This window comes from Micropterus salmoides, unplaced genomic scaffold (assembly GCF_014851395.1).
Source record: "Micropterus salmoides isolate LMB-PRFRI ecotype aquatic unplaced genomic scaffold, ASM1485139v1 Ms_hic_scaffold_14, whole genome shotgun sequence".
In the NCBI taxonomy this organism is placed as follows: Eukaryota; Metazoa; Chordata; class Actinopteri; order Centrarchiformes; family Centrarchidae; genus Micropterus; species Micropterus salmoides.
Genome location: NW_024040485.1, coordinates 18,924,801 through 18,940,729, shown reverse-complemented (window position 1 = coordinate 18,940,729; position 15,929 = coordinate 18,924,801). Strand labels below are relative to the sequence as shown.

Sequence of the window (15,929 nt, the reverse complement as noted above, 5' to 3'; positions counted from 1 at the left end):
GAGTTCACAGAGGATACAGGTGTGAAATTCAATATTAATTATCACCAATAGTACTTCTTCCACCACTATTATGTATGTAGCCTATGTATGTATATTTATGTGTTATGTAATCATGTTTATTTTGAACAAACAAATGAAACTAGGTTTCAGCAATAATGATGATTTATTGCTTCAAACTGAACAAATTCAAAAGACATTTTAAATACAGTATTGTATGGAAATTATTGAACACAAATTTGTGCTGTTATACACTTCACATGATGGTAAGTCTTACTGTGTGTGTGCTGCAGATGTATTACTTGCACTTGCATGCATGTGTGCAGTGTCTTCCAGTCCTTTTTGGGTCAAAAGACATCACAGCACTTCTTTTTGATATTGGCTACAACCTAGAATGTATGAATATGTATGTATGATATGGAGTGGAGTCTTATACAGTATGTATGAATACATACTGTATAAGACTCCACCATCACAATATTAATATGGCTTTATAATACTTTTACTGCATAAAACTGTCAGCCATTTGTTCTTAATTCACTTAAACAAAAGTAAGTAATAGGTTAGTGATAATGAACACTCTCAGGTTGTACACATTACTTGTTTACATTACTTCATTTAGCTGAAGCTTTTATCCAAAGCGATTTACAATTGCTAAGTATATCAGAGGTATAAACTAGGGGGTTAAGTGTCTTGCACAGGGACACATTGGTGGATGTGTGGGGAATTGAACCCAGGTCTCTCACACTGAAGGCCTGTGTTTTAACCACTGCCCCATCACCACCCCAATGGCAATGGCTTGACCTAAGCCATGGGCTGACCATGATGAGCAGGATTTCCTTCTTTTTGAGGAAGAAGACCTAGCTTCTCCGCTTCAGGGGTAACGATGTGCCTGCTGGTCACTGTTATCCTCTCAATGATCTGCCCAGTTTTCCAAGTGTGTGGAAACTCAGCCACACAGGAAGAAGGCCTTGAGATTCCTGACCTACATCAACAATTGGGTGATTCTCACTGTGTCCAGGCAGGAGGTGGAAGCCCATACCCTGCTGGATTATGCTGCCAGTTGGGCTTCACCACCAATCGCAGCAAGAGTGCCTTCCAACCAAGCCAGCTGATGCCAGACCTCGGGCTGCTCTTGGACTTCCACACCATAACTGCACACCTGTCAAAGCAACAACATCCCGGAAGCCCTCAACACGGGGTCAGAGAGGATGTCAAGAGGGGGTCCACTTGAGAAGGACTGGAGCCTCTCTCCAGACAAAGTCGCACAGCTCTGGCAATGGATCAGAGAATCGAATTGGACAACCGGTGGCTGATCGTTTCCACTTTGGTTCTACCTGAGGCTAATTGATGCCCCGCCCTTAGGGGGTAGATGCGTTAGCTCACCCGGTCTGGCCTACTGGCCTGCTATATGTAAGCAGCATCTGTCATGATAATGGTGACACTGGAGAGCCTGGGTGGCCAGCATAGACAGTATATTACTGGACGAAGCCACCCCGCTGATTTGAATGGAGAGCAGTGAAGCCAGTTTTGGACCAATAAAATACAACTACAGGGCCACTTCCTGTTGGCACCAGCGTCTACTGCGCATGATCGCGCTGCATAACTGTGGTTTAATGATGTAGAACAACTGCAGAAACACCGTAATTCTGGTAGCTGTATAAATGCGCAACAAAAAGTGTTTGTCTGACTTGGATCGTCACTGTTTAATCAGCCCACCTACAAGGTTCACCTGTCAAACACCAAAGCAGCGTCTCTGATTACTCTGATAGTTTTTTTTTGATTGCAGAGAGTTTCTAATCTAAGCAATATGGTTACATCTCTCATGTGCGACGGGGTGTCACAGGGTCATTTTTGGGCCTACATGGATCCCTCCATGCAGGCTTTGGTCGGCTTCACTGTCCGATCTCTGGCTTTAGTACTAGTAGGTAGTTTCCAAGCCGTGGTGGGTCTGTGGCCTGTAGGGTATCTTTCTACAGTTCTACATCAGGCAGAGGGCACTGTCTTCTCGCAACTGATCCTCGGATGGCCCTAGGAGCCATAATTTTGTGAAGCATGTTCTATGGGGGTCCAAAGGTTGAGGCCCCCTACTTGTTGCCTGGTTTCTTAGTGGGACCTCCAAGCAGTGTTGGACAGCCTTGCGGGGCCACTCTTTAATCAGCTGGGTCAGGTGGACCTGGAGGGTTTGTCTCTTAATACGGTGCTCCTCTTAGCTTTGGTGTTGGCCAAGAAGGCAGGGGATCTCAGTGCCAGTGCATCCCTCCTGCATGTCTGTCAGTGATGACAGGGGATCAGTGGAGCTGCATTTCCAAAAGTTTGCCAAAAGTTATCACTTCATCCTTGAGATGACTCTTTTGAGTCATTCGCCTGAAGGCATTCTTCCCCCCTCCTCAGGCGAGTCGAGTCGAGTTGAATATAGATTATAGATAGAATATAGATTGCTAAGTGACCAAAAGGTTGGATCTTAGGTGACGGAGAGGACTCTGAGAGTTCAGGAGTGGAAAGAGAATGGGAAAGGTGTGCTTAAATACTGGAAATGGGATGTGTTTGATACGTGGTCCTCGTTCCTAGTTATAAAATTTCATTTAAAGAGAGGCAATGAATGACCACAATATCCGGTTGCAGGTCTATTAGCCCTTAGACCCTTCCTTCAAATAAAGACATGAATATCATAAGGATCTCTGATATTAGTCATCTGATCATCACAAAGAGGTAAAATAACAAGAGTTTTCCATGTGTATGTGATATTCCAATTACTCAATAATGAGTTCTCTAGCATCCCTTATTAGGGGTCCAAGCCCAAGTGGGCTGGGAACCCGCGAATGCAAGGCATCGCGGTTCCCAATACCAGCGGAGCTGGGAACCCTATTGTAATCGTTCTCAATTTTATTTATTTATTTATTTTTTATTCTTCCGCCACTAATTCCACTACTGCAGCCTAGACTGTAACTGCTAGGGATGCGAAACTCATAGGGTAGGTACAAGCCCCTGCAAGTAACTCAGGCGCAAAAATCTGCAAACTTCTACCTCTAGGGGGCGCTATAAGCAAGGTCAACGAGTTTGGCCTTGGAACTCCCGCCTATGAAAGGCGGATATCAAAAACCTTATATCCACGCGTTCGGGGGATCGAGCTGAATCTCCTGGTATAGGCCGCGCCCATTTCCGCCTAAACTTCTCATGTACAATTTATATAAAAAAAGATCGATACTTGACGTTCGTGTTACGATACGATATTGCCTTGCAAAATATCGCGATACTATGCTATACCCACCCCTAGTGTACTGGGTAGCTAACAGTTAGGATGCAGGTAAAATAAAAAGGTGACAAGTGTTAAGATAAAGTTTAAGGTTGTTGCTTCCCTACTAAGTGACATTGAATGGTTTGACTGATGACGCCTGATAACTAAAGGTCATACTAAACAAGGGTCTGAGCAATATTTTGAGCTGTTTTGATGTAATATTTGCCTTATATTAAAATACTCATGTTAGAAAAGAATTTTATCTACTATAGGGGATATAATTTCTTCACTTTCTTCAAAGAATAAAGGAGCCTTAAAGACTTCAAATCATAATATAATGGCATTCAATATAAATAAAATGCTGCTAATCAACAAAAATATCAATTTGTTTTAAAAACAACCCTCAAAGATTAAACAAAACCGGTGAGATTATAAAATCCAAATTGTATTTTCACAGTGTGATTTCAGACTTTTATGCATATTAAAAATTTACAAGCATGTACAAAGGCAACAACTTAACACAAACAGGTCCTTAAATAACTCAAAATCCAACAAAGATATATTCTACATAGTCATCAGTATCAGGTATTATAAGGGCTAGCAGATTGATGATTACAGATCTGGACCCTGATTGTTATGCTTGGTATTTCCTGCCCCCTTGTGGCTGCATCTTGAGCACTTTCCTGTGGAGTTGAGCCTTGGCCAGGTCAGCTGACAGTCTCTTGGCCATTTGGTCAGTGGTCCTCTTAATACTGCGGGCCACCTCAATAGCCTGGTCTAGATTCCTGTTCATTTCTTCCTCCTAGAAAACAACAGGAAACTTTCCAGTGAGCTGACCATGAAGCAGATACACAGCAGATGTCCTTGTACACAGGGAGCAATTTCAGTATAGTCGGCACACATGCATGTGGAAAGACATCTCACCTTGTTCCCCTTGCGTCTGCCTGTCCTGATGCCAGTCTTTGTGGGCACCGATACTGGAGACATTGTCCGCTGGAAGTACACATTACTGGGCAGGAGTGCCGTGTCTGACTGGGTAGAGTGCTTTCTTTGATGGCACGTGGACTGCAGTGGTCGCTCCCTGACTTTAAAGCTGGATTTGAGGATAGAGAGCGAGAAATCACGATTCCGCTTTAATAGAATTATATAACTCACTAACTTTTTTTTTGGAAACTCAAACTGCTAATAATCAATCAATCAATCAATCAAACTTTATTTCTAAAGCACATTTAAAAAACAACCAGGTTGACCAAAGTGCTGTACATTGACATGAAACAATAAATAGACAAAAATACAACACCAGACAAATACAACATACAGTTCTCATGCCAGATTAAAAGCCAAGGAATAAAAATGTGTTTTAAGTCGTGATTTAAAAACCGGCAGGCTTGGGGCCAGTCTGACATGGAGAGACAATACATTCCACACAGACTGTCTGTTTCAGTAAGGGATGTGTTTTGAGTTATCATAAGATGTGTTTACCTGGCAGGCAGGCTGCTGGAGGAGCCATAGCTGACCTGGAGAAGGGGCTTCTGAAGAGACGGAGAAGAGAAAAGAGACCACCTCTCCTTGCAGTACAAACTCTCCATGACAGCTGCTGACCATGAAAACACGACACAACAACTTGTACAAAGATAAAATACAATACTACATATATTATAATTTTTTGTTGTTACAATTTAGGCTTTTTATGATGAATCGTAATGTACTGTCTGCCTGCTGTTTATGTCCAGGCTGTTACCCTTGTGGTTTTCAAGTAGATGCTCTGGAACTAATTTGTCTATTATGGAAAAAGTAAGTTGACATCTGCCATGTGTAAATTGACAACAAAATGTTGACCTTGTAAACATGGAATCACTCACTTTGTGGTCTCTGCTTGGTATGGCTGTCAGAAGCCTCCTCTTTCCCTCCTTTTAAAATGGATCTGGTCAGACCAGACGTTGTCACTGAGCCATGTCCCTCTGACCCTGACAGAGTATAACACACATGCTGTCCCATTTTGGATGCAATATCCCCATGTAAATGATAAACATAAAAAAAGAAACAATTTGGGTGTGTACTTTACTGTAAAAAATAGCTATGGCTCTGACCTCTGCTGGACTGCAGTGCCCCCTGAAGTTTATATCGAAACTCAGGTGCCGAGCGTACACTGCTGCTGCCTCGCCTGTCCCATACAGGTGAATTGTGGAACTGCAACATGTTCTCAGAGCCAGCTGTGTCACCACTGTCTGTCCCTGAAGAGAAAATGATAAAAAAAAACATAGTAGACAATGAAGGAAATACACAGACATAGATGTAGAAACACACTTTGAAAATGTTTTGCTTCAATTAGCTTATTAGCATGTTTTGGTGGTGGTGGTGGTGGTACCTTTGCTCTTGCCGGGGTCCATGTCTGAAGAGATCCAGTTATCTATCCACACCTGACTGGAACTGAGATTGCTCACATTCTGTCTGCTACTCGATGGCTTCCACACACTAGATGTAAGAATAAAATATAAAAAGGGTCACAATAACAACTGTATCATGAGTAAAAAAGAACATGACCGGACTTTGAATGCCTATCCTGGACTTTTAGATGAAAGCATCTGTATTTCTCATGCAAGCTTTTCACTAGAGCTGAAACAATTAGTCGATTAATCAATGGTTTATTTAAGGGAAAATCATTTTTTGATATTTTGATAATCGATTTATTGTTAAAGTCATTTATCAACCAAAAAAAAGAAAAGAAAAATGCTACAATTTCCCAGCTTCTCAAATGGGAGGTTTTGGATGAAGGTTCTCAGTCATCCAGGTCATAGTGTATATCAGTGTATATCACTTTAAACGGAATATCTTTTGATTTTGGTAAAACGAAACAAAACCTTTGGTAAAAAAAAAAAAAAACATTTGAAAACATCAACTTGGACTCTTGGCATTGGACAACTTGGACAATTGGCATGTTTAAATATTTTTCAATTAATAATCGTAAATAGCAACCAAATATCACTGTACACCCCAGCAATGCCGGTTGTCCTTCAAGTCCTCCACTAATACCAGCAGGATCACTGCCCCACCTGTTGCAGGCTGGTCTGTGGTGGGTCCGGGATTTGGTTTTTGACCTGCGCTCCTGACGATCCTGTCTGTATTTGGAGGTGAGATAGTCCATCTTCTCTGTCAGGTGAGGCAGCTGGACCAAGCCCTCCTCAAGGTCCTTCTTCAGCCTGGATACCTCTGACTGCAAGGCCAGGATAGCCTCACTACACACACACACACACACACACACACACACACACACACACACACACACACACACACACACACACACAGATATTCACTGTGTAAATAGTGAAAATTAGAATAAACTGTTTAAAGTTCTAGTTTTCAGCAGTGTGGCAGTCAACCACCAAAACTGGTTGCTCCTTAGCATATACTGGCCTATTACAAGAGCAGGAGTACAGCGGTCTGCCTCTCTCTTCCGTAGTCATGGTGATGCCGAGTACAGGTTCAGACATGTGGTGATGGAGCTGGGCAGGAAGGCTGCATTCAGATCCTGTTTGGTCAGTGGTGAATAAGTTGTCATCATTTCAGTATTGACCAGTTACGATGAAATAAAAAGAGAACTTCTTGATGATGAAGTAAGGATTTGCTCACCCTGCAGCCTGACTGAAGGCTCCTTAGTGGTGCTCTCTACCCACCGCTCCACTGCCGCTGCTGTAACACAGGACTGTGTTTGCACAGATGGGTGGGGACGAGCCCACTGTGGGCTGGTGAGGCTGACTGAATGGATGGCTGTCTGCAGGTTGGAGCAGGAGCCCTCACTGTCTGAGCTACTTAAACCATCATTCTGGGACTGCACACTGTAGATGGGAGTTTCAAACTCGAGTTATTGTTAAATTAGATCCGTGTTATATGCACATAGTAGCCGTCGTTCGGTAATCTACTGGAGCTCATTTTACAAACTACTTCAAAAAATATTTTATTGTTGCCGTCTACCTTTGTGTGAGCAGATTTTGTTGAAATGGTCCAGAAGCTGATTGATTCAAATAGGAACTCCCAAATCCACTGTCTGTCTCTGGGCTCACAATCCTCTGCACCCCAGAAAAAACAAAACAATCAGTTCAAATAAAGTAGCCTATGAATCCTACACACCACTGTAACTTAAACAGCATCCCTGAAAATCTGTTGTATATCAAACATTACATGATAAACTAAGATGGGGGGCTTGGAAGACTCCACAGTGGTATATGAGCAGAGACTAAACTCATCAAACAACTATTGTCTGTGACTGACCTGTGATACAGATGAGGTGTTGAGTGGAGACTCTGAGAGGCTGTGGGTGGCTGAGTCTCGGGGTGCATCAGGGGAAGAGGAGACCTCCACAGCCAGACTCACACATTCACCCAGATCACATTTACCCACTGGGCTCAGGAAACTATCTGGAGCACTATGACTGCAGCAACAACAATAACAAGTGAGAAATTTAAATGTTTGTGTGGTGGAGATGAGGGGAATTTAAGTAGTATTTTAAGAGCATGACCTGAAAAGCATTGCATGATAAAGGTAACTCCTCTTGGTACAGCACATGCTTTATATTTATGGACTGACAATACATACAGTATGTAAAAGTAGGTCTCTTACACTGTGATAGGATTTCTTGTATGAGCCATTAATTAATTAAGAGCAAACCACTAAATAGAAGCAACAACGGAGAGTCAGTTGAGTCACAGTTAGCGCTTTTATATGGACTTTGATATCATACTGACCTGTCGGGTGTCCATTGCCTCTGTCTTGAGGATGAGCTGGTTCCACTTAAGTATGCTAAGATGTTACTGTCATCTATCAGCTCTGACAAAGCAGAGCTCCTTTCCTCTTCAGCCTCAGCTGTCTGGATTTCCAGACCCTCCAAAGACAACAATGAGCTCCTGAAACTGGACAGAGAAGAAAACCTGCACACAGCTGCTCAAACACTCAGTGGAACCTAACACCAACAGTGCACCTGAAATGCTATCAGCCTGTAGGAAGGCTGAGACTATACCTATTATTCGTGCACCAACACACATGCAAGCACCACAAACATTTCAAAAGCTATCCACAATGGTGACAATAAAACATACACAACAGTGGTGTATTATATTTATGTATCTAAGCCAGAACATCTACTTAAATTATAGAATCCACGACAGAATCCGAATCAGACCAAACATTGCGCTACATAACAAAAGAGAAATATTACTTGAGCTTTTAAAACATTTAAACAAGTACCTTGAATGGCGGCAGTCAGTTGTTATGCGTTCACCGCTTCGCTGTAATCCATCACCTCGATGGACCTCATTGGCTTGTTCCACTTCTTTTTCTTTACGTGTCTCCATCTTGTAACCCGCAATAGAAAAACCTGCACTTAGTCCCTGAAACATGAGACCCAGTCAGATAATTTGCGGTTAGTGTAATCTTACACACACATACCAACACACACTCATTTCCTCCAAGAGAGAATTGATCACAAATTATGAATGCAGGGCGTGGATGCTACAAATGAGCTTCTACCGGTCCAGGCTGGAGTATCTCATATTAACATAAGAAATATTGGATTGAGACATTTTGACGGTATCAAAATGTCATGATTCATCTGTGGGGAGCACAAATATCTGTACCAAATTTCATGGTGATTCATCCAATAGTTGTCAAAGCATTTCACTCCGAAAATGTCAACCTTCTGATGTTGAAATATTTCAGTTTAAACTAACCTGTTAAAGTATAAACCAGGAAATAAGAAACAATGTTATTAAAGCAAAACTTAAATGAAATATACAGTGTAAATTAGGTAATTTAAACACTATAAATAATCAGAACACACAACACTATATATCCAAAAAATTGATAGATATATCAATATGTCCTGCTGACAATTTCAACCAATGTATATTTGAAACCTGCATTTTCATAGTATGTAGGCGTCAGTTCTACTGGTTGTGATAACTTTTTTATAAAAAGGCTTGGACAGACACAGAGGGGCAATGTCACAATAAAAGGGTATGTTTTAACATTTTAGCTAATAGTTAGGATGCAGGTAAAACCATTTTAACTGTAAAATAGCTCCATCACGCTGAGGAGTAGAGGGAAAATTTAGGCATAATGATGACATATTGTTTAATCACTGCACAGCAACGTTTATTAATGTCTTTTTATATTACTGAATCAATACAAAGCCACAATCCCAGAGTTCTTAATGATATCATTATAATGTGTAATGTTCTAGAATTCTACCGGAGTACATAAACTGTCTGTCAGCAGTTCGATATCAGCACTTCCACAAAGCAAACCTACAGGTCTTCATTACAGACACTTATTGTAAGACATAGCTCTCATTAAGTTATAGTACAGACAAGCATTTTCAGTGACCTAACTAAAAATATCAGAAAATGGAGGATTTGAGGAGCCACGAGCACATCGTGGACCTCTTCCAGATGTATGAGAATGAGTTCAGGGTCCTTTGCAGTGACCACAATGACCTCTAACTGGAAAACACGGAGATAAAACTGCACTACAAAAATAAGCTCACAGCAGAGAGGAAGAATAAAGTATCCCTGCATCAAGAAATTGACAAACTGATGAAAAAGCTTCAGAGAGTTTACACCGCTGAGCGCTGACAAGGTGACCAGTGTGAAGGTGGTCTCCTTAGCCGTGGAGTCACCTGGTCAAAACCTTACAGAGCTCAACACCAGCTCCAGATGGAAGTAGAGAAAAAGAGGTGGGGCGAGGGCAGAGGCCAAAGCAAGTAAGGCTATTGACGTTGCAGATGAACTTATGCAGAAACTGGAGGAGATGCATAACATGAGCCCTCAGTTACAGACCAAATGCTCTATGCTGAACTTAAAACAAAGGTGAAAGACCACCACCTGGAAATTCTGGAGCTGAAACAGCTCCTTCAGATGGAAACAGAATTAAGGGTCCAGACAGAGGCAGACACATTTATGGCGGTCAAGGTGGCAGAGGCACTTTGTAAAGAAGTAGAGCATAAACAAAGGGTCCTCGAGGTCTCAAAGAGGTGCTCTGATAACAAGAAGAGCATCGAGGACGTGGCCAACAGGTACATGGCAGAGAAGAAGGAAAAGGATGGTCTCCAACAGGAAATTGTGGAGCTGCTCAAGAAGCAAAACATCCTGACGCACCAGAACGAGACAGCCAAGAATTGGCAGCTGAAAAGAGTGCCAGAGCACCATTTAGCTATAAGGCAAAATACAATTGCCATCAGGCTGGAAATGGAAGAAAAGAAGGAGAAAGTTCTCTTCCTCGACATATTGTGGCTCATTCAAATGCTCAAGAAAGAGATGGAGTTGAGGCAGAAACTAACCACTGAAGTTGGGGAGGTCAATTAACTGAAAATACAAAGTGTGCCCAAGGTCCCAGAAAGATAAAGCAAAGTCAGCTGGCACTAGAGTGACAAGACCTGTCAACTGAGCATTGACCCCCTTTATTGTTTATCGTTCGTCACTCTTTTGACTTGACTTTTCTTGAATAAACAAATGTGAAATCTTTGAAATGATAAAGTGGCTTTATAGTTTGATCTTTGTAGGAAAGTACAAAATAAATGGCACCACAGTGAACACTCTAGCAGCAGGGATAGCTGTTTGAGACAAAACAGCTGTGTTTGATCCACAGTTATTTTTATATTGCTGTATTTGCTGGTCCACAATCTAAAAATAAATAAATCACTATCATTTAGTAACACAAGTTATGCTATGGCAACTTAACAGTGAGTTTATTATATCATTCACTTTTTTGACCATTAAGATCATAAATGTCTGTACAAAACTTTAAAACAATCTGTCCAATGTTTGTTGAGATATCTCACTGTGGACAAAGTGATGGAACGCCCCGTCGCTAGAGTGGCGAAAAATTGTGAAGGTTAGTGAGTGTTGTGAGTGAGGCGATGGGTGTATTGTTGATTACCTCATGCAGCGATGGTGGAGGTGAGGGTGCGGGCATGCAGAGAGGACTGGACTGTACATGCAGCATGTCTTTCATGGGTGCGGGAGTGGAGGATGAGTGGGGTGGAGAAATCTGCTCACACACGTTTTTGTCTATCATGTCCTTTATGTCCTCAAGGTGCATCCCTATCCTGAATATGTCTCCCTCCACCAGCCTGCACGTTTTAACACACACACACACACACACACACACACACACATACATGAATGGACCAATTAACATGATACATGTTCACATGTGTGCAGTAGTGAGGTCTCTTTAACCTGTTTGGGTCAAAGGTGCCAGTGTTCCTGGACAGGCCCATGTAGTTTTGCATCTCCAGAGCTCTGTGCTCTTCCTTCTTACTGATGTATTTTCTTTCCAGCTGGTCCTGAGCCTCCATAATGCTCCTCAACATCTAACAATACATACATTTTACATGAATGCACATGAAGACGAAAGAGGGGTAAGAAAAAAACTACTGCTCTCAGAAATTATAATGCATCTCAGACATAAAATCAAGTTATTCTGAGTATTGAACTAGATATAGGAAGTAAACAATTCATACCATTTGCTGTTCTGCTGTGCTCACTGACATGTTGCTTACACTCCATTTGAGTTCCTCTACCTGAATAGAAGGTTCATAAATGGTTTTAGATGTGCATTTAATGGTACCTAAATCCTGACACATATGTAAACTTACCTTCTCCATGAACTGGTTGATGATGTCTTTAAGCTCAACAGTCATTATTTCCCCATCACTGGGACCCACTTCATGCTGGCTGGAGGAAGCTGTGTTCGCCTCCTTAATGTTGCTATGGGTGGTTGTTTCTCCTTTTTCACCAAGGTTTTCTAAAAACAAAGCAAGACCTCAGTGATACAGCCTGAACATATTAGCAAAATTATCCTTGATATGGAGTGTCTGATTGGTACGGAAAAGTGAAATCAAAAGATTAAGAAACTAAGCGTAACTAATTTTTTATATTTTCAGCATAAACATGCAAAGAATTTGTTATTTGTGTTTTGTGAACAATAAAAATTGCACATGATGCATACAGTTAAGAGAGTTCTATGATATAGAAATCAAAAAGTGATTTATTTTAGTTTGGTTAGGTTGTCCAGTTCACAGCCGTTGCTTTCTACCTAATAAAAGTGCTCCAAAAGCAAAGAAAAGATGTTTGTGCAACTAGAATAGTGTCATCTGACCCCATTAGTCTCCATGGAAACAGGTTGCACTTCACAGCGCAATTTGCAGGTAGTGAAGCATAGCGTCTACCTGTCATAATATCAGATGTCAGACACAGAGACGTATCTGATGGGGGAAGGTGAGGAGCCAAGGATCCAAGATGGCTTCCCTCAAATACAGGTTGAGGATTTCCCTTATGGTCATCATCACACTCTAAGTCAAGCATCAAATCTGAGGAGGGCTGAGTCTGTGAAACGAGAGACACATATTTGAAACTTGCATTGAAAATATGACATTATGAAATTATAACTGATTTCTCACACGCCTACTTACGTTGGTCCCTAGTCTCATTTGATCTATAAGGTTCTCTGCCTCAGCATATTTGGTTAGTAATTTATCATATTCAGCCTGAAGAAATATGGAACGAGACAAATGTTAGTCCTATGTCCTATACACAGCACTTATATTTATTACTATTTGAGGATATACAAGTAAAAGAAACCAAAAGGTGTAGGTAGAGGAGCACTGTGAAGAGTAAATTCAGAATGCTTTCTACCTGCAGGTGATGCACTAGTGCTGGAGGAGTCTCTTTGTCCTCGTCTTTGAAGATGTAGGGCTTCTCTGATGGCTGGACTGCATCCTCCAGGACTCTGCTGATCACCTCTAACATCACCGGAGAGGGCTGGGCTCTGTGCATGGTGGTGGGGCTCTGAGGGACAGGTCTGGCTGGACCACTTGGAGCTTTGGGGATTTTCACCCTGGGGGCAACCTTGGAGAAATCCGGGAGTTTGTAATGGACTTGGCCTTGGCCATACTTCATCTCGCTGAAGGACCTGGTGCGCACAAGTGGGGCTCTCTGAACCTGATCTTCCTCTTCTGCCCTTTCCTGCTTCACTACATCTACGGCACTTGTATCCTCACTGCAGTGTTTTGAGTTTATACTTGCAGAGCTGGATGTAATGCTGTCAGTAGCAGCAGAGATGACATTATCAATTTCCCTTTCTGCTTCTTCATCTTCTCTGGATACTGTATTACTCTTTTCATCAGTCCTGTCACAGCAGATAATCAGATTTTTCTCAGAATTATAAGCAGGGCTCTCTGAGCGGTTACTATTAAGTGTTGTGGTCTTTTGTGTTGGAGCCCAGCTATAAACTGTGTCATCCACGCTCTCTAGCAGGGATACCTCCGGCAGGGTCTCCGCCTCAATCAGCCTACCCGTCCACAGCAACTCCTCCTGAGAGAAGTGTCGCAGCAACAACTGGTTAATGTCTTCCGGGTAGGGGCATGACGGAGCAACTTCGCTTGGCTTGGAAGCATCAAACAAGTTGTCCTGTTTGGTGTTGGCATCCTCCTGCGACAAAGTTGCTGGTTTCTCAGCGGAAACCAAGTGTTCAATGGTATCATCTCTATCTCTTGTATGACATTCAAGCAAACCAGGAACATTTGGACTAGCATGGACAGTTTCTCTTCCATCAGAGCTCATACTGCTCTCAGAGTTAGCTGCCTGGTTGAAGTACAGGCTTCCAAGGTCACCATCGTAAGGTAGGTCATCCTGATCCTCATCACTTGTATTTTGCTCTGGGTCCTCATACCTCTGGTTTAAGGGGATCTCATCTTGCATGGTGTTTGGTCTTTGTGCAGACACATGCAATATGCTGCTGCTGCTGGTCTTGCTCCCTACCACCCTCTCACTCTGACTGCTGACAATACTAGACTCTGACGAGGTGACATCCAAGGGAGACAGCTCTGCGCTCCCTGCTAATTACAGATCACCAACAACATAAATACCTATTTAGAGGGTTGTATAGATTCTTTAAGCCTCAGTCTTTGCATTTATGTGTCAATGACAGTTTCAATTTACTTTGCGACTGTGCCAACATTACATGTATACTGTTTGCCTAACTATTCAGTCACATTACATGTCACCAGAAAAGAATGGAAGCGGCCAAAAAATATTATTATTAGATTTCCCTCATTACTGTTGTATCACATTAACAGTGCACCACAAAGTCTTTCCCCTTGTTTTCAAATTGAAATGCATGTCCAAACCTACAATCACCACTAATGATCTGTGAGAAAAACTATTGCTTGAATGCAAACTTTGCTACACATGTGTTATAACACTATATCGAATTATTCAGACAGTGTGATGTATGGTTCAGAAAAAGCTCCTCGACTCCAGGACTTACCACTGAGATGGATGCTGGCCTCAGAAGCAGCAGACTCTGCCTGGGACAGATGTAAAGCTAAGGAGCTTTCCAAATCACTCAAGTGGAGACTTTCATCCTCACTTAGATCAACAAAGATACTCTGCTGAATGCACTTCTCCCAAAGCACAGTGGGTTTGTCCTCTCTCTGAACCTCCTCATCGGATTCCTCTGGATCTCCCTCCATGGCCACTTTAGCAGAAAATGCTACAACCTCTCTTCACCTGTTAAGACAGGGGGCTAAGAAAAGAGGATGGCGCACCTGTTCATCACTTAGCAACGCAACTTGTGAGATGACAACATTGGATGAAAATGTGTAAAGCTGTAAATTATTAATGCATTGTGTGGGCAGAGGTTTGTGTGAGATACCTGTGTCAGGTGTTAGCGTGAGTGATGTTTATGGGTGAAAGAATCTGTGAGAAACAGAGGAACAAGTTTACATAAATAAAAGTAATTAAAAATATTCCATTACAAGTAAAAGTTCTGCATTTTAAATCTTAGTTAAGTGAAAGTGTTGTCAGTATCTATCAGCATAAAGGCCCCTGTCAGTGTTATATTAGGCTATTATAAAAATGATATGCTTGTAGTAGTATTATTATGCATTCATCAACACGTTAGTAGTACGTTAATGTCGATGGTTGAGGGAGTTAATATTGTGTAATAATGTTGAGTAGTTTAATCTATAACATTGCATCGTATTTTATAAGCTTATATGTTTTGCATGTAAAGTATAGTAGCTACATCTGTCAAATAAATGCAATAAAGTAAAAGTACAATATTAACGTACTTGCTTTCTTTCCACCGCTAGTAAGTTAAAGACGTGTGTGTATTGTGAAACATAGGCTACAACACTGTAGAGTCAGACTGTCAGAAAAGCTATTTCAAAATTCAGTTTGAGTAAGTTTATTCTGTGCTAAATGTTCAGTCTCATGTTGTGATGTTGTGGCGGTAACTTACTGGGGTTTTGAACTGGTCCTTCAGCAGTACGACGTTAGTTTCAAGTTGTTCCAATCCACGGCCACGTTAGCTACAGTGTTACGGTCTTTTTTTCTTTACATATGGCTTCCCGGACAGGTTTATTTTCTGTGGCATCATTAATAATGTAGCCAGTCTAACACGGCAGCGCTGAGCGTCTGGAGCCGGACTGGCAGCTGTACAGGCAGAGTCTGGGTGCTAGGTAACGGTGGACAATTGACCTCAGTAATTTACTTATTTTAAGTAAAGTACTTTACGTTTTACATCTTTAAAGAGGACCGAGTAAGGGGGAATTTACGACCTCACCTCCTTTAACGATATACATACTTTGTGCTTAATTTACAAAAGGTTTATAAAGGTGTGTGACATTTTCATAAAT

At 41.7% G+C, this 15,929-nt stretch overlaps 1 protein-coding gene across 2 annotated transcripts; it reads right to left on the bottom strand.

Moving 5' to 3' along the window:
* Positions 1–3,659: 3,659 nt before the first annotated feature.
* On the bottom strand, positions 3,660–15,914 carry LOC119902888. Of its 2 annotated transcripts, none has more exons than XM_038719270.1 (23): positions 15,533–15,914; positions 14,945–14,988; positions 14,558–14,815; positions 12,925–14,126; positions 12,702–12,776; positions 12,459–12,615; positions 11,886–12,034; positions 11,751–11,810; positions 11,467–11,600; positions 11,165–11,357; positions 8,477–8,619; positions 7,978–8,142; positions 7,505–7,664; positions 7,208–7,302; positions 6,866–7,071; positions 6,650–6,764; positions 6,289–6,471; positions 5,604–5,710; positions 5,326–5,469; positions 5,098–5,202; positions 4,718–4,832; positions 4,160–4,328; positions 3,660–4,037 (listed from the first exon to the last, which is right to left on the bottom strand). In XM_038719270.1, the coding sequence occupies exons 3-23, from the start codon at positions 14,760–14,762 to the stop codon at positions 3,870–3,872; spliced, it is 4,050 nt and encodes a 1,349-aa protein (XP_038575198.1). In that variant the 5' UTR covers positions 14,763–14,815; positions 14,945–14,988; positions 15,533–15,914; the 3' UTR covers positions 3,660–3,869. The 2 variants fall into 2 exon arrangements, with proteins under 2 accessions (XP_038575198.1, XP_038575199.1); XM_038719271.1 differs by having other exon boundaries at positions 4,718–4,829.
* Between the last annotated feature and the right edge of the window lie 15 nt (positions 15,915–15,929).

Coding starts and splice junctions, on each gene's coding strand:
- LOC119902888 (XM_038719270.1), bottom strand. CDS start 14,762: ATGGAGGGAGATCCAGAGGAATCCGATGAGGAGGTTCAGAGAGAGGAC. Junction 5,470..5,603: donor GGACCCCGGCAAGAGCAAAG/GTACCACCACCA, acceptor TTTTCTCTTCAG/GGACAGACAGTGGTGACACA. Junction 4,833..5,097: donor TACCAAGCAGAGACCACAAA/GTGAGTGATTCC, acceptor TTTCATGGTCAG/CAGCTGTCATGGAGAGTTTG.